This window comes from Dromiciops gliroides, chromosome 4, assembly GCF_019393635.1.
Source record: "Dromiciops gliroides isolate mDroGli1 chromosome 4, mDroGli1.pri, whole genome shotgun sequence".
NCBI lineage: Eukaryota > Metazoa > Chordata > Mammalia > Microbiotheria > Microbiotheriidae > Dromiciops > Dromiciops gliroides.
Window position 1 is genome coordinate 192,597,335 of NC_057864.1, and position 25,597 is coordinate 192,622,931.

General features: G+C 44.1%; 1 protein-coding gene across 2 annotated transcripts in view; it reads left to right on the forward strand.

Annotated features, from left to right (window-relative positions):
• Nucleotides 1-22,054, forward strand: part of CRHR1 (corticotropin releasing hormone receptor 1) — a 103,283-nt gene extending 81,229 nt beyond the window's left edge. For both annotated transcript variants that reach the window (XM_044005401.1, XM_044005402.1), the window contains 9 exons: nucleotides 2,517-2,623; nucleotides 6,777-6,897; nucleotides 7,674-7,827; nucleotides 8,458-8,518; nucleotides 15,124-15,196; nucleotides 16,120-16,205; nucleotides 16,431-16,566; nucleotides 18,225-18,266; nucleotides 18,755-22,054. In XM_044005401.1, coding sequence (XP_043861336.1) covers nucleotides 2,517-2,623; nucleotides 6,777-6,897; nucleotides 7,674-7,827; nucleotides 8,458-8,518; nucleotides 15,124-15,196; nucleotides 16,120-16,205; nucleotides 16,431-16,566; nucleotides 18,225-18,266; nucleotides 18,755-18,895 — 921 coding nt within the window. In that variant the 3' untranslated portion in view covers nucleotides 18,896-22,054. The remainder of the gene's footprint in view (nucleotides 1-2,516; nucleotides 2,624-6,776; nucleotides 6,898-7,673; nucleotides 7,828-8,457; nucleotides 8,519-15,123; nucleotides 15,197-16,119; nucleotides 16,206-16,430; nucleotides 16,567-18,224; nucleotides 18,267-18,754) is intronic.
• The last annotated feature ends 3,543 nt before the right edge of the window (nucleotides 22,055-25,597 follow it).

Sequence of the window (25,597 nt, forward strand, 5' to 3'; positions counted from 1 at the left end):
GGTTCCCCTCTTCTGGTTCCTTGGAAAGAAAGCTTGTCATTAGCCACTCATATGGTTGGGGAGAGGAAAAAATCAAGATTTCCCACCTTTGTAGAACCACAAAGGCCCCGAGACTGGGGGAAGAAGAACTCTGGGATTGAGAGGTAGAATGTACCTTAAAGATCATTTAGACCAGGGTTTCTTGAACTTTTTCCACTTGCAACCCCTTTTTCCCTGAGAAATTTTTACATGACCCCAGGTATATAGGTATATAAAACAGGTATACATAACTTTTAATTGTGGCCAAATTTTTCGTGACCCATACATTGTTACACAACCCCATTTGTGGTTGAGACCTACCGTTTAAAAAGCTTTGCTCTAGCCCAAACCCTGGGACAGCTGGGTGGTGCAGTGGTTAAAGCACTGGGCTTGGAGTCAAGAAGACTCATCTTTCTGAGCTGAAATCCAGCTTCAGACCCTTACTAGATGGGTGACTCTGGGCAAGTCACTTAACCACTGCCTGCCTTGGTTTCCTCAACCATAAAACATGGATCACAATAGCGCCTTTCTTCCTGGATTGTTGTAAAGATCAAATGAGATATTTATACAGTGCTTAGTGCAGTGTCTGGCACAAAGTAGGCACTTAATAAGTGCTTATTTCCTACCTTCCTGATATTCCCCCAACCACTAGTACCTTCCTCCCTCAACAACCTTATGTTTATTTTGTATTTATTCTTTTTTTTTTTTTTGAGAGGCAGTGAGGGTTAAATGACTTGCCCAGGGTCATATAGCTACTAAGTGTCAAGTGTCTGAGGTCAGATTTGAACTCAGGTCCTCCTGAAACCAGGGCTAGTGCTTTATCCACTGCACCACCTAGCTACCCCATGTGTATACATTTTGTCTCTCCCATAGTAGATAAGGTCCTTCAGAGCAGGGTCTACTTCATTTTTGTCTCGGTGTCACCATCACTCAATAGTGTGCTTGGCACACAGTAGTCATTTACTCAATATTTCTTCATTGAGGGACTAATTGAGAATGAGCAGAGATAGGATTCAAACCCAGCCCCTCTAGTTTCAAACCCGTTTGCTCTCTCCACTCCACCGCCTTTCCAGCCGAGGGAACTTTCTGTTGTTTATCTGGGCGTCATAACACCGCCCCCCCCAAGCCCTCTCTTTCCACCCCAAGGCTGACCCACAGCACTTTGGGAGTGACTGTAGGGATTGAAGGAAGGATGTAAGATGACAGGATCAGGACAGAGTGGGATGGGGTGAGGAGGGGGTCAGGGAGGTGAGCGTTTTGTGTGCAGCAATGTTTATCTTCCAAGATAGGGCCCTGATGGACAAAGATGGGCCCTGTGTGGGCTAGGGCACCACAGATGCTATTATCCAGTGCATTTTTGATGTGGGCTTCTGGAAAATTTAATAAAACAAAATTAAGAATCAGGTCCAGACAGACTGTGATATGTATCTTCCGGATGCTCCCGGGCTCAGCCTCTATTGCTTTGTGGGCCGAGAAGGTTTCCATTTACATTAAGCAATTATATCTCCCCACTCTTCCTCCTACCACCATTCACACACATACTCCCCCCGCCCCCGCCCCAACTCAGTCCCAATCAGTTACCTACGATGCTCATTCTCTGGATTCTTGGAGTTTACTCTACAATCCTCTTCAGAAACCATCCTGGTGATGTTTCCTGGGATCCTAGGCCACAAGAGCTGGTAGGGTTCCCTGAATACATAGGGGTTATTTAGCACCTGCTACCAGAGATTCAGTTGAGTTGTTTTCTCAGGGGCGGAGATTAGAGATACTAAAACTTCATCTCTGCCCTGTCTCCCAGTTTCCCTGTTGACTACATCATAAGCTGACTGGCTAGAGTTAGGCTCACATATGTCTGCAAGGTGGCTGTTTCAAGTTAGGGAGTCATAAGGTCATTGTTGTCGTTCAGTCAATTTTTTAGTCATGTCTGACTCTACGTGACCCTATTCGGGGTTTTCTTGGCAAAGACACGGGAGTCATTTGCCATTTCCTTCTCCTGCCCATTTTACAGATGAGGAAACTGAGGCCAACAGGGTAAAGTGACTTACCCAGGGTCACACAACTAGTATCTGAGGCTTGAATTTGAACTTGAATCCTCCTGACTCCAGGGCCGGTGATCTATCCGTTGTGCCATCTAACTGCCCCTAACGACAATTTTTAACATCCCTTTTTTTTTTAAATTGAGTTCCGAATTCTCTTTCCTTCCCTCCTTCATCTCCCCTGTACCTAAGACGGTAAGCAATTTGATATAGGTTATATATGCGCAATCATGTAAAACTGATTTCCATATTAGTCATGTTGTGAAAGAAAAAAAAAACGGACCAAAAGGGAAAAGCCATGAAAAAAATAATAAAGTGAAAATAGTATGCTTCGATCGGCATTCAGAATCCATCAATTCTTTCTCTGGATGTGGATAACATTTTCTATCACGAAATAGATTAAATGGTAATTGCCTGGGGACACTTTTTTCCACTTTATTTCCTCTCTTTTCCTTTGCATAGAGAAAGAGTAAACTACACTACCATATTGCTGTCATCATCAACTACCTGGGTCACTGTATCTCCCTTGGAGCTCTTCTCATGGCTTTTGTCCTCTTCATGCACCTAAGGTAAGAAGATCCTTGAACCAGCTATGGCAGTTATCAGGGACTTTAGAGTGCATCAAAGCCAAAACCATTTTTTTTTTTACCAGTGAGGAAACTTCAGCAAAAAGATCATAAATGACATCCCAAAGTCACATGGCTAGGAAGTGTCAGAGGAAGGATTCGAACCCAGGTCTTCCTGACTTTAAATTTAGTGCTTCAGGGGCAGCTAGGTGGCACAGTGGATAAAGCACCGGCCCTGGAGTCAGGAGAATTCAAGTTCAAATCCGGCCTTAGACACTTGACACTTACTAGCTGTGTGACCCTGGGCAAGTCACTTAACCCTCATTGCCCCACAAAAAAAAAAAAATATATATATATATATATACATATATACATATATATATATGTATATATATATATAGTGCTTCCTGGTACTGCCCACTCCCCAATTAGGGCTCAAATTAACCTGCTCTGACCCTATCCCTCCCCTCAACATGTCTAGCTAGATACAATCAAGTGAGAAAGTATATCTTAAAGAGAGAAGCAAATCCCCCAAAAGCAGCCTAAATGAAGTGTGGGGTGGTAGGATGTGACCAACCTCCTTTACCCGGATGAGGGTGAGGAGAAATGAATTGATTATATAAATTTGAACTTCAGATTTTTCTGATAATAATAATAGATGTTATAGCTGATAATAATGATAGCTGCTTTGTAAATGCTAGCTATTATTATTAACAATAGCAACAACAATCATAACTAATACATATAGTAATTTAAGGCTTACCAAGTGTTTTATGTATAATATCATATCTGATACTCACAACAACCCTGTAAGGTAAGTGTGATTTCTAGCCCTATTTGCCAAATGAGGAAAGGAAGGCTGAGAGTCTTTGCCCAAGGTCGCATAACTAATAAGTATCTAAGCCAGGATTTGAACTCAGGACTTCCTGACTCTTAAATCTAGCATTCTCTCTCCTGTGCCACCTAACTTCCTCACCCTGCTTAATCTCTTCTCCCTCCCAAATATGTTTCTCTTTTTAACTGTTCAGTTGCCATCACAGTGGGGTGTGAGAAGTGATGTGGGGGCAGTAATGCACAGGGCTCTAATTCACTAATCCCAAGGGATGAGATGGCTCTGCTCCACTCTCACCCACACCAGAGAGCCCTCCATCTGCTCTGCTTCTCCCCACCCCCATCTACACAACCAGGGCCAGGTTGGTGGGTCAGAGCTAGAAGACGGCTGCTGGCAGGGCTTCCAGAAAGCTGGCAACAGTACCCCTCAGACGTGTGTGTGGCAGCAGCAGCGCCTGTTGGCAGGGATGGAGGCCTCCGTGCCAGACACTTCTGTGCCAAGCCCCAGTCAGTACCACATTGCTATGGAATGGGATGAAGAAGGATGTGAGAACTGTCACTCAGAGCTAAGGAAGATTCTCCCAGTGTGGAGGAGCAGGGCCTCCTGCCCCCAAGTGACCCTAAGAATCAAGTGCTAGTGTTTGCCCTTAGTCCCAAGGGACCAGCTAGTTCTGGTGCAGAAGAGTCAGTGGTGGGGGGCATGAAAGCCAGCTTCCCATAGTCTGACATTGCCAACTTCCCTACATTGACATCTTATTTGAGAAGCTAAGGACAACAGCTGCAGGGGCTGAGTTGGGGGCTGGAAATGGGCAATGATCAGAGAGACTTGTCTTCAGGGTTTTGGGTCCTGTCCTGGTAGGTTTTTCTCCACCTTCTGGTCATTCATAGCCCTGGTGGGCATCTCCCCATAGAATGGCTTCCTCCCCAATCCTCATACTTCTCCTCCTCCTCCTCCTCCTCTTATACAAAATGAATGCTGGCTACTATCCAGTTCAGAGAAACCTAGTACGCCAGAAATGGAAGAGTTTATAATTCTAGTCCTTTGTGTTCTGAGGCAGAAGTGTCACGCTCCAGGCCTTTGGGCTACATGCACCCCACAATACTCCTGAGTGTGGCCCGAACCAGATTAAAATGTAATTTGGAAATATTTAACAAAATAAGTAAAAATTCTATAAAACATAGATAAGCTATCACTAAGTGCATATACAGCCCACAGGAATCTATCTGCATAGATTAATGGCCAGAGAGGGGAAATGATTTGCTCTAATTTACCCCAGTGTACCTGAGAAGACAGGGTTCATTGTCTTACTACCTATGTGACTTGAGGCAAATAAAGTTTCCATCTCTGGGCCTTGGTTTTCATATCTATAAAGTGAAGGTATTGGACTAGATCAGGGGATCTTAACTAGGGGCCCAAAAACTTGGATGGGAAAAAAAATCACATCTTTATTTCTATATAGCTTGTTTTCTTCGTAATTCTATGTGTTTTATTTGATTCATTTAAAAACATTCTTCCTGAGAAGGGGTCCATTGGCTTCACCAGCCTGTCAAAGGGGTCCATGATACAAAACAAGTTAAGAACCCCTGGACTAGATATTGGTGCAATGGATAGAGTGTCAGGCCTGGAGTCAGGAAGACTCATCTTCCTGAGTTCAAATTTGGCCTCACATATTTACTAGCTGTGTGACCCTAGGTGAGTCACTTCACCCTGTTTGCCTCAGTTTCTTCATCTGTAAAATGAGCTGGATAATAGAATTTCAAATCACTCCAGGATCTTTGCCAAGAAAACCCCAAATGAGGTCACAATAGCCCCCCTACCTGTCCCCAGCCATTGATTCTTCTGCACTAGACCCAGCTGGGTCCTTGGAACTAAGGGCAAACACTAGCCCCTGGTTCTTAGAGTCATCTGGGGGCAGGAGGCTCTGCTCCCCTTCACCAGGAGAATCTGCCTTAGCTCTGAGTGGTATTTCTCACATCCTTCTTCATCCCATCCCATTGAAAAAGATTGAACAACAACAAAATTTTTGTTATTTGTCTGTCTATTTTGAATACCAAATGATACCAAACCTTATCAAAGATATTTGTTTTTTCCCAGTCAATTGCTTCCAAGATACTCAAAGAAAAAATTTTTTTCAATTCAACCAGAATTTCTTGAGCACGTGCTGAGTACTCGGTGTTGAGCTTGTTGGGAGAACAAGAGAATTATGAGATATGACCACTGCCCTCAAGCTGCTTATCATCTAGCTGGGGAGACAAAACTTAGATGAGTACAGAAATCTGAAAGGCCTTGTGGAAAGGTAGAAAATATGCTGGACTTGAGAGTCAAATAGAGCCGGGCTCAAGGCCCACCCCTACCATCAGCTCTTCTGGGGACACTGAGCAAAAGTCAATTCACAGGGGCAGCTAGGTGGTGCAGTGGATAAAGCACCAGCCCTGGATTCAGGAGGACCTGAGTTCAAATCCGGCCTCAGACACCTGACACTTACTAGCTGTGTGACCCTGGGCAAGTCACTTAACCCTCATTGCCCCACCGCCCCCCCCCAAAAAAAAAAGTCAATTCACTTTGCTGGTCCTCTGTTTCCATGTCAAATGAGGAAACTGACCTCTATCATCCCATCTGACTGCACCATTCTGCATTTCTGAGAAATCCTAGCAATGGGGGCCATAAGAGATCAGAGCAGAAAGAGACTGAATTAGGGCTGGACTGGATTCCACTTTGTAGAACCATTTGTTATAAAACCCATGGCTTATTGCAGGGTACTTCTAGTTTTCCATGTAGATCTCTGAGTGTCCAGCCTTACCAGTCCATCCAGCCCTTCAGTGGGCCCTCTCCTTTGGCACCTTTCACCGAGTTGTTATTCCAGTTCTGCCACCTCTCCTAGGTGATGGTCATCTGACACAGGTACCCACAGCTTTACCCCAGACACTCCCTATCACCAAGGAGAGCCACCTGGGCACAGGGTGATCTAAGGCAATAGGAGACAGATTTAGTGAAGGGGATGAGGTGACTGGAGGAAAGAGAAGGGAAAACAAGCATTTCCCTGTTTCGTCTATTCTCCAGCAAGTATTTATTTAGTGCCTACTGTGTACAAGGCACTGTCCTGGGGATATGAAGAAAATAACCAATAAGCAATCCCTGCCCCAAGGGACTTACATTTTCCTAGGATTGGGAGGGCCGAGGGGCTGAGCTGGGCAGGGATTAGGGCTGGCCAGGTCAGAGAGGGATTTACTGCCTTCTCTGGCCGACTAGTATACTTGCTGCCCTCTTCTTCCACCTTCCTATCCTGCTTTCTATCTCCCCTTGCTCCTCTCTACCCAAACAAAGGAGCATCCGGTGTCTTCGGAACATCATTCATTGGAACCTCATCTCTGCCTTCATCCTTCGCAATGCTACCTGGTTTGTGGTGCAGCTCACCATGAGCCCTGAAGTACACCAGAGTAATGTGGTATGTACATCCTGGCTGGGATGTGGTCTGGGCCTGGGAGCTGAGGTCTGGTCTGAGGTGGGAGAGTGGGACTGGAGGGGACAAGACTAGAAGCAGGGGACAAGATAGATGCTCTCCAGGGGGAAGAGAGTAGAGCCCACAGAAACTGAGGTCTTTTCATTTGCAGATGGCCATAGAAAATTAAGAGTTGGAAAAGATTTCATCTAGACCCAACCTCCCTCCTAGTATGGGAATCCCTCCAGCAGCAGTCCTGACAGATTGGGTCCAAGCCTTGGCTGCCCAAAATTGGATCAGAGCCAGAATCCTTCTCCTTCCCCCTTTTCCCACTCCTATCACTGGATTTAAAGCCATTTGGGGCACTGAACCCAGAAGAGAGCTTTTGGGGAGCTGATAAGTACTTCCCAAATCTTGCTCAATGGAAGAGCAGAGGTCCTGTTATTGATTCCCTCATCCCTGGTGATGGAGAACAGACCCCAACCCTTCTCCCTCTAAATGCCCCCTGGGAGCCAAGGTTGTTGTTCATCCTTCCTTCCAAGGGACCTGCTGGCTCTGGTGTGGGGGAATAAATGATAGGGATAGAGCAAGGCAAGGAACCCATTTCCCATGCCTCTATTATCACCAACTTTCCTCCATCAATAACCCTATTTGGGAAGCTAAGACCACTAGATACAGAAGCAGAATTGGGGTCTGGAGATGGGCAATGATAAAAGCTACTTCTAAGCCCCTCCCCTCTGACCTCTGGCTGCCTAATCCCCTATGCCTTCTCTGCTCTGCAGGCCTGGTGCCGACTGGTGACAGCTGCTTACAACTATTTTCATGTTACCAACTTCTTCTGGATGTTTGGAGAAGGCTGCTACCTACACACAGCCATCGTACTCACCTACTCTACTGACAAGCTCCGAAAGTGGATGTTCATCTGCATTGGCTGGTGTGAGTGTGGTGATTGAGGGGTCGTGTCTCAGCACTGCACCCACCAGCATCCATCCTCCCTTCCCACAACCACATGTCCATGGATGAGGGGGGAGGAGGAGGAGGGTATGAGGAAAGGAAGAGCTGACACTGTCCTCTGGAGTGTCTCCCTAGAGATGATTCGTGTGGCTCCTTCTGGATAAATAATTCCCCTTCCTCTTCTCCAATTAGAAAAAAAGGCCTGTTTTGGGAACCCCAAAGTACAGTCACTGGGGAAGAAGAATGTTACCCCAGATGGGACACACGAGGGGCATGTGTCAAGGTGGGATACTCTGGGGCACTTAGCCTATTTGATGGAACTGGGAGTAAGCAGTCTCCTCAGTCCCTGGACACCCTGCTCCATGGCCTGGCATCCAAACCAATTCATCAAATGAATTTAGAATCTAGTGTGTGCTGAGCAGGAACCATGATATACCGGGATCACCTTGTCCTATTTATGGGCAGAGGGCTTCCCATCACCAGACCCACAACTACAGATTCCAAGGTTCTTAGGATCATGATGGGTGATTCCTAGCTGAATGTCCTCAAATGGGTAACTCTAAGATATAAGGGCTCGATCCTTCCTTAGTACTGACTCTGTCTCCTCTATAGGTGTGCCTTTCCCCATCATTGTGGCCTGGGCCATTGGGAAATTGTACTATGACAATGAGAAGTAAGTAGATGCTCCATATTTAGCTTTCTTCTCTCTTCTTCCCCCTCCCCTTTATCATCAATGGTCTACAGCAGAGATGGCACCAAACCACAGTGAGCAGAGATCTCTTCTTCTCCCCCCTCCCACTCACCCCAACAACAAATGTATATGTGGGGGTGGAGAAGTATGTTTTACCTGAGTCCACTTAAGCCTGACACTAAAGGGAAATCTCTGCTTCTAATCAGTGGGGTTGCCTTGGGAAAGTCACTTCCTTTTCCTGGGTCTCAGTTGTCTCATCTGTAGAATATGTATGTGAGGGGGAAAGGATTGGATCCGATTTTCAGGCATGCTGAGAAGCTTGATGTCCAGGACAGGGAAGATGACAGTCCTGCTGTATTTTGCTCTGGTCAGGCCACATCTAGAATACTGAGTTCATTTCAGGGCACCATCTTTTAGGAAGGATATTGACAAACAAATTCAATCGGAAGCAGACAAGCAGATGGTAAGATCAAGGACTCTTAACCTAGGGTCTGTGAACTTGTTTTTTTAAAATAATTTGATATAGGCATTTTTCTAATTGTTTTCCTTTTCAGTCTTATGTATCTGATTTTATGCACTTAAAAAAAAAAACAGGGGCAGCTAGGTGGCTCAGTGGATAGAGTTTAAGAATAATTCACCCTGGGGGCAGCCAGGTGGCATAGCAGATAAAGCACCAGCCCTGGATTCAGTAGGACCTGAGTTCAAATCTGGCCTCAGACACTTGACACTTACTAGCTGTGTGGCCCTAGGCAAGTCACTTAACCCCAATTGCCTCAAACAAAAAAAGGGAAAAAAAACACACAACTTATTCTGAGAAAAGGGTGGACCATAGGATTTATCAGACTGCCAAAAGGGGTCCCTGACACACAAAAAAAGATGAAGAACCCTTGACTTAGAAGTTACTTGATGGAATTGGAGATGTTTAGCCTGGGGGTAAAAAAGGAAAACTCAGTAGGAGACAGTTTCAATGTTCTCAGACATTTGAAAGGTTGTCATAAGGAAGAGGTGTGAGGAAGTGGTCCCAGTAGTAATCACTTGAAGTGATAGGAGAAAGGTTGAGAGAGCCAGGTTCCTGACAACCAGAGCTGCCCCAAAGTGAATGGGATGTCCCAGGATGTGGTGAGTTTCCCCTCATTAAAATACTCCAAGCAGCAGTCAGATGACCCCTTTCACAGACAGGATCTCCCTTTCTATTGAAGGCTAGATTAAATAAATGGTCTTTGATTGTTCCGTGAATGGAGAAGGGAGAGACAAGAGGCAAGACCCAGTTAGAAGACTGTTACAATAATCCAGGCAAAGTGAGAAGAGTCTGAACTAGAAATATTTTAATGGGAGTAGAGAGGTGGGGATGAGGTGTGAGAGAGATTAGGAAGATACAACTAACAGTATTTGGCAACTTAAGTGGATTTGAGGGAAGGACTTTGTATGGCTTGGCACAAAGCACTTAATCTTTCTGTGCCTTAGTTTCTCCATATGTAAAATGAGGTGATCTATCATCCATTATCCTGAGTCAGAAATGACTTCACTTTGTACCAGATTAACAACACAGATGAGATGTGCTGCTGACTGCCATGGGGCTGACTCTCAGTACTGAGAATGAGAATCTCTGGGTTCTCAGGGCTTTGCCTTGAACCTGGGAAAAATGTGTTCCTATGAATGTGTATGGATACCCTTTCCCAGTGCTCCCACATGCCAACCCCCTAAACCCAACCATCCACCTAAGCCCTGCCATCACAAGACTGTTTCCTTGCCGTCTTGTCTCCCTTGTTCTTGAAGAGGACCAATGACATCACACTGTTGATGTAATGACTGTCTGAGGCTGACGACTTTGTGCAGCCCTGCCTCACATATCCAGTTCACTCACAAGAGACTATTTCAGAACATAGCAAAGTAGGGGCAGCTAGGTGGCACAGTGGATAGTGCACCGGCCCTGGATTCAGGAGGACCTGAGTTCAAATCCGGCCTCAGACACTTAACACTTACTAGCTGTGTAACCCTGGGCAAGTCGCTTAACCCCCATTGCCTCACCAAAAGAAAAGAACATAGCAAAGCTCTGACTTTTAACACAACAGTGGTGAATGAGAAGATCACTGGGCTAGGCGTAAAAAGATACAGATTCTACTCATCACCCTCCTACCCACTGACTGTGTGACCCTAGACAAATCACTTCCTCTATCAGGGATTTAGTTTCCACCTCCATAAAATGAGGTGGTTGGACTAAATGGCTTCTAAATGTCAGTGCTGACATTTCATGGTTCTGTTCAAAGAAAGACACAACTGCTTCATCTCCCTAGAGAAAAAAAAAAGGAATGAGCACAAACACTAATTGGGGTCAAGAATAGAGGTTTAAATGATTTAGATCTTAATGAATGAGCTAGTAAACCATCACAGCCCTCTTTGTCTAGATAGGTCATCCTGTATAAAAGATGCTGAGATGTCTGGGCGGGATATAAGTCTGTCTATGGAAGCCAAGTGATGGACAAGATTGACCTCCGGAAGGCAGGCTTTGATCCTGAGAATAAGGCTGTATGTCCCACCTGTCCTTTGAAAAATCCAGTTTAAGAATAATTCACCCTGGGGGCAGCTAGGTGGCTTAGCAGATAAAGCACCAGCCCTGGATTCAGAAGGACCTGAGTTCAAATACGGCCTCAGACACTTGACACTTAACTAGCTGTATGACCCTGGGCAAGTCACTTAACCCTCATTGCCCTGCAAAAACAAAAAACAAAAAGAATAATTCACCTTTTTCAAGGGCTTTAGAGTTTACAGGACACTTTATTCACAACTACCCTGTGACGGGGTCCTTGGAGGTATTATCTTCTTCATTTTATATTTGAGGATTCTATTGTACAAGGAGGTTGTGACTCCCAAAGCCACAGAACTTATACATGTTAGAGCAAGGCAATCTCCTAATTTCACATCTAATCTTCCCATGTTAGCAATTTCATGTCACAGATTAGGATATAGAAGTCCAGAGATATCAGCAGATTCCCCAACTAGTCAGATACTTGAATGGTTAATGCAATATAGTCCTCTACAGAGGACTTGGTTGTACTGACCTTAGAGTTGGGTGAGACCTGGGTTCAGATCCTGCCTCTAACACTTAATAGCTGTGTGACAACAAACAAGTCACCGAATCTTTCTGAGCCTTGATTTCCTCTCCTCTGAAATGGGGCTAATAATGCTTGCCTAAACTATTCCACAGGGATGTTGTGAAGATGAAACAAGATGATATAGTTAAAGTGCTCTGAAAACCCAGATATTATTACTTTCAACAGCCCTTCAACTGCAGGACTCCTACCTTCCTCTCTTTTTTAGGAGTGTGTATGATACATGCATATCATTTCATGTGTATGTATGTTGTTTGTATATTTATCTCTGTGTGAACATGAATGGATAGGTATATGTGGATGGATATTGTCTGTGTTCACTTGAGTGCATAGGTCAAAACTACATGAGTCACTTTTATTTTCTAATGCCTTCAGCATATACTATAGACTAAATAGCAAAATCTATTTTATAGAGGACATAGTTTTATTATTAGAGTAAAAGGCTGGTTTCTGTGTGATATCTCTGTCTAAGCATGGGTGTGTGTGTGTGTGTGTGTGTGTGTGTGTGTGTGTGTGTGCGCGCGCGCGCGCGATACACACACATCTCACATCCCTGTGTGCGTTTGTAGGGATGCATGTGCCCACAAGCACAGGCTTCCCTCAGCTCCTGCATTGGCAAATATGGCCCAGGCTTCCTGTTATCTCAGCCGTCAGCCCCTCCCCCCCATCCCATTCCATCTCAACTCCCCCCCTAAAGAGGCTGCCCCCCCTGGGAAATGGAGACACCTCAGCTGTACTGGGAAAGACAAGAAATCTGAATATGTTCCATATTTATCAGGGTGACTCCTGCCTGACTCAGAGGCAGCCGGTTGATTTCTGCATCTCACACATTCCTGGGAGAGCAGGCTCTATTATATCCCAGCTGGAAAGGCATGGAGCCTCGCTTGGCTGGTGGGGCAGGGGGAAGAGGCGGGGAGGCATAACAGCACAAGCTTGGGTGTCTGAGGAATCCCTACCTGGTAACACTGCCTCCCTCCCCTTCCCCCACCCCTCACTGCCTGGGTCACCTCCAGCCTCAGGACTAAGGGCCAATCCTACCCCAATTCGTTGGGGTAGCATCATAAATCTACCCTAAATGCTTGCCTCTTTCCCACCTCTAGAACTATAAGTTCCACAGGGACAGAGAGTTTTGTCTTCTGTGAACTGAATATTTCTTCCAGTACCCAGAATCAGTACTTGGCACTCGTCAGGGGTTTAACGAATGCTTATTGAATTTGGAAAGTAGGGGGCAAGGAAAGGGTGTTCAGAATAATATAGAATCACAGAGTGTGGGGACTGAAAGGGACCCCAATCCAACTTCATTTTATAGGTAAGGACATTGAGGCTCAGAGAGGAGAAATAATAATAACAACAACAATAATAATAATAACATCTATATTAGTCCTTTGAGGTTTGCAAAAGGATTTACAAATATTATCTCATTTTATCCTCATTTGTTCTCATTTTACACATGAGGAGAATGGAACAGGCTGAGGTTAAGTGACTTGCCCAGTGTCATATAGCTATAGATATCTGAAGTTGGATTTGAACGCAGGTCTTCTGGACTCTAGGTCCAACATTCTATCCCCTTCAGCACCTGAAAAATGGCAGTGACTTGTTCAAGGTCACACAGCTGGGAAGTGTCAGAATGGGGACTAGCACATAGGTTTCCTGGCTCCTAACCTCATATTTCTACTTGCTACTTCTTTCCTGGTCTAGTGCTTGCAAAGCTCTGACAAGGTGACCTTTCCCTGAATCTATGAGGATGCCATGCTCTCACCCTTTTTTTGGGGGGGGTGGAAGAGCAATGAGGCTTAAGTGACTTACCCGGGGTCACATAGCAAGTAAGTGTCAAGTGTTTGAGGTTAAATTCGAACTCAGGTCCTCCTGAATCCAGGGCTGGTGCTTTATCCATTGTGCCACCTAGTTGCCCCTGATGCTCTCACTCTTTACCCTAGGAAGATGAGTTTCAGGGTACAACTTTTTTTTTAAGGCAATTGGGGTTAAGTGATTTGCCCAGGGTCACACAGCTGGTAAGTGTCAAGGGTCTGAGGCGGTATTTGAACTCAGGTCCTCCTGACTCCAGGCCCAGTGCTTTATCCATTGGGCCATCTAGCTACCCCTGGGGTACAACTAAAATGAAACACAAAGAAAACTGGTCTTTATCTCAGCAGGACCTTATTACTTCATTTCCAGGTGCATGAAGGTAGATTATATGAGAAATTGAGAGCAGCAGCTAGGTGGCGCCATAGTGGATAGAGTTCTGGGCCTGAAGTCAGGAAGACTCATCTTCCTGACTCCAAATCTGGCCTCAGACATTTACTAGCCTTATGACCCTGGGCAAGTCACTTAACCTAGTTTGTCTCAGTTTCCTCATTTGTAAAATGAGCTGGAGAAGGAAACTGCAAACCATTCCAGTATCCTTACCAAGAAAACCTTAAATGGGGTCATGAAAAGTAGGACACAACTGAATAACAACATTCTATGAAATCCAACCAGGAAGAAAGGGGCTACCACTGAGGCAGGAGAGATTCAGATTATGTGTTTATTCTACAGACTTGTATTAAGCACCTACTTTGTACAAAGTACTGAGGATACAGAGACAGAGTCAGTTGGCACAGTGAATAGAGCATTGGACCTGGGGTCAGGAAGCCCTCAATTTAAATCTCCCCATAGACACTGGTGGAGTGAGCCTGGGAAAGTCACTTGACCTCTGTCTGTTTCTTCATCTGTTAAATGGGGATAATAATAACACCTACCTCCCAGGGTTGTTGTGAGGATCAAATGTAATATTTGTCAAACACTTTGAAAACCTTAAAGCACTATATAAATGCTAATTATTAGACAAGGATGAAATACAACCCCTGCCTTCAAGGAACATACAGATTATTTATGATCTACTGGACAGTCAAGGACTGTCTAGGCAATGCAGGACTTAAGGGATAGACAGTCAGAAAAATGACCTGGGTCCACTGCTTGGTCTTTCTGGTACCCAGTCTTTCTTAGTAAATAGTTTCTAAAGCTGTCCTTCATCCACTCTCTATCTCTTTATCTCCCCCCAGCCATGAAAGTGATATCATCTCTTTAAATATCTTATAGCGCTTTGGGTTTTTTCCTTTATCTATCTCATTCTACCTTTTATCATACTATATGAACTATATGAATACAATTATAAAACACTTTTCACACAAATAAAAATATTATTCTGAGGGGTCCATATAGGCTACCACAGGGACTTGTGACAAAAAAAGTTAACCCCCACCCCCCTGCAATCTTGGAAGGTTGGTGGTCATTTTACAGATTGGATAACTAAGGTTTTCATTGAGTATTTCTATTTGAAGTTGAGAAACTTGTCCCTTTGGCAGAGATGAGAGGAGGTCAGCCATGCAAATCCCACCCTTTCCTTCCTCCCTAGGCTCTTGAGTCTCATGTAAATCAGAGGCTGAGGTCCTTGATACCTTGTGTCTCCTCCTAACCACCATTTCTATGGTCTCCCAGGTGCTGGTTTGGAAAGAGGGCTGGAGTGTACACCGACTACATCTACCAGGGTCCCATGATTTTGGTCCTTCTGGTAAGAATTTAGTAGGAATATAATTCTTTTGGGATAAACAATTCAACTGTCTCAGGAGTGTCATAGAATGGAGCATTGAATGAATTAGGAACCTAGAGGAAGTCTTCTAGTGATTTGGGTGCAGGGTACCCATGGGACAGGCATCAGACAGGCCTGGGAGAACAGAAGCCAGGATGTTTGTATCTGCTTCGGGTTTCAATAGTAGTCTGAAACCTAGTCTACTTTCTGTGATCCACTGCCCTCACACCCAAATTTAAAACATCTATCTAAGAAGAGGATCTCCAAATCCAAGAAAAAAAAAAAGAAAGAAAGAACTGTGGAGTATAGAAGCTGATTGAACCATATTATTTCTTTTGTTTTGGGTGCTGTTGTTTTTTTTTTCTATTTTGAGGTTTTGCATCACTGCTCTGATTCTTTCTCTTGTAACAGGATTAATGCAGAAATAGGATTAATGTTATTATGTGTATATATGTGTGTGTGTATATATATATATCTATATGTATATGTATAGAGATATATAGATATAACCTATATCAGATTACCTGCTGTCTAGGGGAGGGGGGAGGGAGGGGAGGGAGGGAGAAAAATCTGAAATTGTAAAGCATGTATAAACAAAAGTTGAGAACTATCTTTACATGTAACGGAAAAAATAAAATATCTCATAAAAAGAAAAAAAAACATCTATCTAAGATTGGGGAGCTGATTCTTTTTTTCAGTGATGAGGATGTCATCACCCTCTTCTCATGATAAAAATAGTCAGTGTGCCTCCTTCCCATTTTGGGGTGGTTGGTCATTTCACTGTAGCACCAAACCCCAGGCACGAGGTCCCTGAGAGATGTCAGTGGCCCCTGAGGGAAGAGCAAGGAACCCCGGGGGAGAAGCCATGGCCAACCCTAAGCCCTAATGACTCTGGTTTATTTCAGATCAACTTCATCTTCCTCTTCAATATCGTCCGTATCCTCATGACTAAGCTCCGGGCCTCAACCACATCAGAAACCATTCAGTACAGGTGACTATTTTCCTAGCATCTCCAGAGTCTCACCCTATCAAATCTGAGATCCCTCCCTGTCCCACAGATCCCAAGCTCCCCTTCCACTTGCTCTGAGATCTCCTAAGCAAACACTCCCTCAATAACCTCCAACAGGTCTTGTGGGAGGGTTCTTCTGGGATGCAAATGTGGCTTCTATTCATAAACTCCTGATTTCCTCTCCCCCATTCTCTCCTCTCCCTTCAGGAAAGCTGTGAAAGCCACTCTTGTGCTGTTGCCTCTTCTGGGTATCACATACATGTTGTTCTTTGTAAACCCTGGGGAGGATGAGGTCTCTCGAGTCGTCTTCATCTACTTCAACTCCTTCCTGGAGTCCTTCCAGGTACCACTGCTTCCCAAGCATTCCTCATTTGATGGAGGTGGGAGGAGAAAGCATGGGGGCTGGTGACTGCTCCTCTTGTTGTATAGCCAGCAGCCCATCTGTTAACAAAAATTCATATTGTTTGAGTACTGCTATGGCTCCCACCATTGGGATGGTAGCAGAGAAGGAGGGAGAACTATCCCTGCCTTCCAATACCTTATGATATGGAATAATGAGAGGAGCAGGGGACTAGGAATTATAGAGTCACAGGACCAGAGCTGGAAGGGACCTTTAGAAGTCAATGAGTCCAACTCCATTGATTTTATAGATGAAGAGACTAAAAGCTAAATACCTTAGCCAAGGTCACATAGGTAGTAAGCTGGCATTGAAACATTGGAACTCAGGTCTTCTCATTTCAATTGTGCTATCTCTCAAATAGGAAACCAGAGATGAAGTTCAATCCCAAGTATTAACTGTGTAACCTTGGACAAGTCCCTTAACCTTTCTCCACCTCAGTTGCCTTATGGGTAAAATAAGGAAGAGTAAAAACAGAGAAAGAAAATTATAGGCCAATTTCATTAATGAATATGGATACAAAAATCCTAAATAAAATACTGGGCTATTAGGTTTCTAGGGTCAGCTCTTACATGTGATCAAAGATGGACAGTAGAAATCAATGAAGAAATGAAAAAGCATTTATTAAGCATTTCTTATTATGTTCCAACAAGATAGCTATGTGGAGCAGTGGATAGAGCACTGGGCTTGGAATCAGGAAGACTCATCTTCTTGAATGCAAATCCAGCCTCAGATACTTAGTAGCTATATGACCCTGGACAAGTCACTTAACCCAATTTGCCTCAGTTTCTTCACCTGTAAAATGAGCTGGAGAAAGAAATGGTAAACCACTCTAGTATTATTACCAAGAAAACCCCAAATGTGGTCACAAAGAGTCAGATATGACTGAACAACAACAGCATTATGTGGCAGGGACTGTGCCAAGCCCTGGGAATACAAGAAGTTTGCCATCTAATAGGGAGAAATGACACATACAGAAGAGTGATGGCCAGGGGAGGGAGTTTTCTGGTCTGGTGAGCCACAGGCATATTGAATGAATCCATTGGGCAGTTGATTGATTTGTCCTTTGCAGAAGCAATAGTAGTGCTCATTTAGTTGCTGCTCCTAGAGCACTAGGTAAAAAGGGAGAATACTCATACTACAGAGTAGTTGGTAAGATGACTGGGTGGTTGACTAGATAGGATGTGAAGCATACTCTGGTATGGAATCAGCTATAGTGGGCTAGGTGCCCACTCACTCACCAGTCAAGGCAGCTGAGCCCCAGAGCAGTTGTTCCCCTGAGAATAGGGGTATGGTTTCTGGAGGGCCAGTCTAGAAGTAGCAAGCAAGAGCAAGTTACTAACTAGTACAGGAAACTAGGGCAAGTGTCAGTGATACAGGGAACTGAGAGTGGAAGGCATGGTTAGTCAGAGAAGGCTTTCAGAAGTGAGTTAGATGCTAGCTAGTTTGGGAATGAAATGATGAGTGTGCAAAGAGTGGAGAGGGAGTTTGGGTGGCCAAGGGTAAAGTTGAAGAGATGGAATGAGTAAAGTTTTCTGAGTGAAGGCAGGTCATCATCCTGCTCCCTTCTCAGAATAATTTGGCCTTATCCTTCCTCCCACCAGGGTTTCTTCGTATCTGTCTTCTACTGTTTCCTCAACAGTGAGGTAAGGAGTATATCTCCAAAATGAACAAGACCTTTGAGGTTATTGAACATTGGGCTTTCTACTCAACTGGTTGTGGGGTGGCAGGATAGGATTATATGTATAATAGCCTCCCTGTGTTTTCCCCCTCTCGCCTCCTATGTCTGTGGAGGAGGGACATGGCTGGGGGCCTGCTTCTAGCTCCTCCACCAAGGGGAAGATCTTGGATATGAGTCTTGGGGGGTTCCTGTTTTCCCCTTACCAATACTTGATCAATGGTTACTTGGCTGAACTATGCCTTTGTACCCTCCTTCCAGAGAATCTGATGCTCAGAGGGCTGGAAGCCATAAATTTTATGGCTCATCAGTGAAATTAGGTCTTAGTTTCCATAGTCTGGAAAACAGAGAAATGATGGGATCCAGGAGGAGTGGGCATCCCAGGCTATCTCTAGGATTTATGAAGTAACTGTTTTCTTACCCCAGTCTTGAGGCCCTCCATTCTTTTCTTTACAGGTCCGCTCAGCTGTCCGGAAGAGGTGGCATCGGTGGCAAGACAAACATTCAATTCGTGCCCGAGTGGCACGGGCCATGTCCATCCCTACCTCCCCTACACGTGTCAGTTTCCATAGCATCAAGCAGTCAACAGCTGTCTGAATGGAATGGGGAAAACAGGGGTGGAGGGTAGGGATGCCAAAAGGGGCAGAACCAGAATCTAACTTTGCTGGGAGGAACACATTATTCAATATGCTCTCCCTACTCTTGCCTAACTCTTCCCAATCTGTGCAGGAAAACAGTTTCCTCCTCAAACTTTGGCATACTTCAGCACTTGCTTGCCCAGAGTAACCCTATGAGCATGGGAAATGTTGGACCCATGAGACCCAGACAGAGGTGGGAAACTGGTGATGGTGAGCATATAAGAGATGGATGGTAAAGAAGGGTCTTACAGGAGACCCTGGAATGGTGAAGGCTGCTGAGTCTCAGACCTAATTCACTCTCCTGTGCTCCTTGTCTGATCTTTGGACAGGCCTACCTGAAGGATGAGATGGAAGATTAAAAGCACATGGACAATGAAAACCATGAAAACTTGGAGCACAATGTAGCCATCCAACTAGAAACCACAGGATTGGTTGGTTGGCATCATCAGCCTTAAAGATGTCACCAGTTGGTATTAGAACATCTTCATGAATTTCTTTGTGAAAACCATTGTGACATCATCATAAAGACACTTGCAGAAATGGATGTGATCTTCAGAATTCTTGACAATGATTATATCCTTGATTGTAGTGATGTCACAGCCACATCATTGGAAAGTCTGATGATGCCACCATGAACCACGGTCACATCATCAGAACCCATGACAACATCAGCAAGAAGAAGTGATGTCACTGCAAACCATAACCATAACCTAGGCACTGACCCCAGAAATGACTTTGCTATTATTCTTTGCTCATGACTTACTTGTCTCTGGCTCACTATACCAAGAAGGGGCAGGTGACTTATGAGTGGTACTACCCTTCCCTAAATGGGGAAGGAGAGACTATTTTCTGCCTGAGGGCTCTGCTACTCCTGAAATTTATTACTGTAGGGATTTCTCTAAAGTAACAAAATGGCTCACTCCCTGATACATGTATGTCTTGGGAATTGCTACTCAGACCTCCTTTTCAAAGTTGCTTTGTGGGCATGTATTGTGAAGCTGGGGAAGTAGCTGGGATGTCAAGATTATTAGTTATAGCTCTGGATTCAACACAGAGATCTTATACTGCTGGCATTTTCTGAAGGTAGGAGGAAAGGAAGGGATAGGGACTAAGGAAGGAGGAGAAAAAGGAAATTACTAGAATCCTCCTAAATCACACTGGGTTCCATCAAAGAGGGTCAGCCTGTGAGTATGGGGTGTGTGTGTGTGTGTGTGTGTACGTACAGGAGAGAACTTTGGCCAGGTTAGGAAAGAAAGGGAGTTGCCCTGAATGGTTCCTGTCAGGGACTGAGGTGGTTAGCCTGGGAAAGGTGGTTGGAGCAAGAGAAGATATGGGTATACATTGTGGGGGGTGGGGGAGGGGGAGAGGAGACTCCAGATAGAAGAAGCTAAGAATTAAAGTTCTCCTTGAAAAAGGAAACAAAATAAATGATTTTTAACATATAACCATTTGAGGAGGGAGCAGGACCTAGAGAGGCCACTGAGGGGCATTTGGAGGAGGAGAGATACATCAGAGAAAGAACATTGGAACCCCAGCCTGTCTCACCCACTCCATGAGGTCTGACCACTGTAACTACAGGGGAGAGATGTAGAAAGGCCAGAGGAGTCAGAGGAACATGTGGGAGGTGGGTGTGTGGGAAGAATAGAAGTGATAAGAGAACCTCTTACTCAATCTGGGGCAGAGGGCTTCACAGAAATATGATGGAAGAAAATGAGAAGCTGGATAATGGGTCCCTGCTGACAAAGGAGGAACATGAAATGACTAATGAGTCTCAAACGGCCGAGGCAGTAAAATAATTCTCAACTTTGCTTTCCACCAAAGGAAGGAAGCTGGGAAATGTAAAAAATGAGGTTTTTGTTGAGGGAAGGGGGCAGGGAAAAGTGGAGGGACTCAGGCAAAGGAGATGGGGAATGAAAAGAGGATGGATGTGAGAGTAGGAGGAAGAATGTTAAGAAAGAGGATGGAAAGGGAGTGGAAAGAGGAGGAATGCGAGAATTGGAGGGAAAATGTTAAGAAATCAACTTTGCCCAGTCAGGCAGAGAAAGGAGTCTTAGCTTACAAAGCAGGGTCCCAATAGTAGACAATGGTCTTGGAGGCCCAATGGCAGATTGGGAGCCTCATCCTATGGGAAGCAATCAATAAGGAGTTTGTCCATCAACAAGCATTTATTAAGCACTTTCTGTATACTTGACACTGTGTAAAGTGCTGGAGATACAAAGAAATGCACGACAATCCCTGCCCTTTTAAAGGAAAAGATATTAGAGTGAGAAGCTGTCACAGCAGACAGGCTGAGGAAGCAGCTGCTATTGGCTCCTGAAGGGGGTCCTCCTTTAGGCCAACTGGACTGACTGACAGATTCCTTTAAAGCAATGATTGAGCCTAGCCCTGTCCAAGGTGCTGGGGCATGGGGTGGACTAGGGGATAAAAGAAATAAAATGAACTAAAAAACAATCTCTGGCCCCTAGGAGCTCCAAGCCATTTTTGGTACAAAAGTTCAGGTGGACAGGATTGTTGGCTCAAATTAGGTCATGAATGCAAAATGCTTTGTAAATCTGAAAACCCTAAATCGCTGTTGGGCATTGTTGTTAGGGAAAACCCATGAATGAGGGACAACTTAGAGAGGTCAGGGCTGTTGGGCAGTGGATCTGGGTCCCTGGGAAGTGGTGGGTGAGAGCTAGAAGTGGGAGGGACCTTCTGGGGCATCTAACCCTCTGCCTCCCTTTACACCAGGACACTGAAAGCTTGAAGAAAGAGAGAGGTTAGCCCAATATACACACAGGGACAGAATCAGGATCCACACTTAGGTCCTCTGACTCTAGACACAGTGTTCCTTCCACCCCACATTCATCCATCCTGAAGCTTGATGAGATGACTGCCTTTTAGGATTCCTCCAAGTGGATCAAACAACCTTTTAGGACCCTTCTAATTCACAAGTCTGTCAATAGGAGTGCAAGGCAATATATAAGTACACCTGGATGCAGTCAGTTGGCACCCTGAATAGAACACTGGGCCTGGAATCAAGGAGACCTGAGTTAGAATCCTGCCTCAGACACATACTAGCTGTGTGACCCTGGCCGAGTCATTTAATCTTTGTTTGCCTCTGTTTCCTCATCTTTAAAACAGGAATAATAATAGCACCTATCTCCAAGGGTGGTTGTGAGGATTAATGGGGACAATATTTGTAAAGCGTTTTGCAAACTTTAAAGCGCTATATAAATGCTATCTATTACTGTTATTATTATTATCATTGTTGTTATTGTTATTGTTATTATTATTATTATTATTATTACAAGACAATATACTTTCACATTGTACTGGTAAGTGCTGAGGTGCCTCTCAAGTAAAGGAAGACTTGAACAATGAGATCCAGTCTGGCTTGAAGGAGAGGGTGGCTATGGATTAACGTGGAGGAGAGAAAAGCACACGGCTGGTGGGGAAGGCAGCATGATTTTAAAAAAAGAAAAGCTCAGAGATAGTCGTGTTAGCCTGGCTTTTTTTTTAGATTTTTCTGGCTTGCTGCATGAAGAAGTCAGAAGAAGATGAATGAGAAAAGGAGGAGGAGGAGGGAGGAGAGGAGGGGGAGAAAAAGAATGGGTCAAATGGTTCAAACCCCATCTTTGGTGATTATTTGTGTGACTTTCAGCAAGCCTCTCCATGGGCCATCTGAAGTAAAGGGGCCTTTGAAGTCCCTTCTAGCTCTCTGTCTGTCATAATATCTGCCAATCTATACTCAATTCTAAGTCAAAATAGATAAGGGAGAAAGAGTGACTGTTTAATCAAAGGACTTGGGGGGAAAAACCCCAATTCAGAATGTTCTCCAGCTTTTCCTGGTGCTGCAGAAGAACTACACCTGTCCTTTAGAAACACCTAGAGCCAAAAGAAATGTACATTCTAAATGTGAGGACCAGACTTTCATTTTCTTACCTTTCTTCCTCACCAACCACCTGCCCCCAATCTAGCAGTTATCATAGTGGTCCTTAAAGCCAGGAAAATCTGGATTCAAGTCCTTCCTCTGACACATACTGTGTGAACCTAAGCAAGTCATCTCTCAGTGTTCCAGTCCAGACAACTCTCTAGGACAATAAGTTGTAGAGAAGGTGTCAACCTGCATTGGTGAAGGGAGTTTCCTCACCTGGGAGTCCATTATAACAATGAAATCATAGGTTCAGTCCTTACCCATTCCCCTATCTGATGTCTTCTACACTCTCTCTAATACCCTTGGGCCTGGTTTGGGACAGATAACTCTATGTACGTTCCTGGAAGGTCTTTGTGTTATTCAACTTTGATTAGGGGAAGAAGTCTGGGGGAAAGACAAGGGAGGTCAGGAGAAAGTTCAATCTGTGTTGAGGGTATCAATATGAATACACACACAGGCTCAAAAGGGCTTTATTAGAAGAGAAAAGGCATTGGTGCAATAATAGTCCGCTTTGATTTTGATTTTCATCTCTGGCCTTTCAGATTGGTGCACTCTCCACTGAAAACCTTAGACTGGGAAGGCTGCATTTCATCGTTGTATTCCCCTCTAAAGAAACTCTTCCCACTCTTCTCCTTCTCTTCCTCCCTCCTCCCTTTTCCACCTGTCCCCTTTCATTTCCTCTTCTTCCCACCAGCTCCCATTTACCCCCACCTTACTCTCCAGCTTCTCCAAGTGGGGCAGCCCTCCACATCCAGAGGAATAGACTAGACCAGGCTCAGGAGGAAAAAAATACAAACTGTTGCTTTGGGTTTTCCACTTCAGTCCCTTTGGTCCCAAGCAGCACATGATAGATGCTACTGGTCCTGTCCCCTAGTTACCCCGGGCCTATGGGATGCTCAGCTAGAACATTGAGGGGTCTCCTTAGGCATACGTGAAGTGACCTCTTCACTTGCTATTGGCGTCTCAAGGTGGTATCCCAAAGAGCATCTGATCCCAGGAAATTATGTCTTGGGGAAATGCATTGAAAGAACCAGATCACAAGGAATTGGGATGGGTGGGACGGGGAGGGTTTCAAGGGTTTGATTTGGGATTTAGTCAGGGATAATTTCTGGACAAAAGTAGGAACTGTCTCACAAAGAACCAACTTCCAGGTAATTTTGGGAAAGCTTCAAGCACAGACCAAGAAGAGACAAGAAGTCCTCCAAAACACCAGTAGTACTTACTGCCCTTCCTCTATAGAGAAAGAGGGTGGGTGGTGTGGAGAAAAGCTATATAGTCTCTCTGCCCTACCACTATACCTCCTATCAGCTGTGCCTACTCCCCACTGCACTCATTGATTGATTAAAAGAGCTTTTAATTACAGAGCTAGGTTAATTGCAATGGCTGGGTTTCCTCCTGGGGGTAGAATGAGCTATTCTCTTGATTCACAAAGACAACATTAAGTTGTATTATTGGCAAGACCTCCTATTATTGAGACTTCCTTCTCTCTGCCTCAGGTTTTCAACCTACCTCCCAAAGGTGGTAGTTACCTATCAGGATCAGGAGAGAAACTTCCAGAGGTCATTTCATTCAGGTCCCTGTTTCCAAATAGGACTGAAAGATACAGGCAGAACAAATGAGAATCTCTTCTTCAAAGGAAAAGAATATTGCAGCATACATTACACCCAAACCATTACAACATATACCTTAAGTTCAATATTTATATTCAATGTAATACTAAATATTCAATGTATATTAAACATTATATCCTTTTTAAAAAATAAGAAAACAATGAGAGGTGCCTGTCATCACTATGTCCAAGGGGAGAATTCTTAACCAAACAAGGGATAGAGGAAATCATATAAGACAAAAAATCATACAAGACATATTTTTGCTGAGTTTTTGCACTAATACTATCAATGACATTAACCAAAGGAACTATCGAATGGTAAAAAAAAAATTGCATCACATATCACTGATAAAATACAGTTTCCAAGAGATACAGGAAATTGATACATGGATGAATGGTCAAAGGCTATGAATGGTTTTCAAAAAGAAGAATTACACACTATGAATGGCCATTAGAAAACATGCCCCGAACCACCATTAGGAAGAGAAATACAAATTAAAACAATTCTGTGGTTCCACTGGACACCCTAAAAAATTAGCAAAGATGACAAAAATCAGGAATAATTCATATTGAATAAGTTGTGGAATGGGATGAAATAAGTATTTGTTAAGCACCTTCTCTGTGCTAGGTGCTTTATAAATATTATCTCATTTGTGGGAAGCCAGGAATGCTAACACAGGGTTAGTAGAACTATGAATTGATAGCATTCTTCCTGGATATAAATTTGGAATTTTGCAAGAAAAGTGATGCAAAAATCTATAGCCTTTGAAATAGGAATGCCAATACTGAGCAATACCCCACCCCCAATGAAATAAAAGTCCATTATGAACCAAAATATTCATAATAACCATGCTCTTTGTGGTAAGCAAAGAGCTGGAAACAAAGTCAACTGTCAACTGGGAAATGGCTGAAAAAAATTTGGCATATGAATATAATGGAATATTATTATACAGTAAAAAAGGACAGATACAAGAAATCAGAGAAATATAGGAAAATTTGTGCAATCTGATGGAGAGTGAAATAATTAGAACCAAAAGAACAAAATGCATAATAACCACAAGAATGTAACTAAAACAACCTCTAAAAAGGAAGCTAAAACCTGAGTAATTAAAAAAACAACGGTGATATTCCTGGGA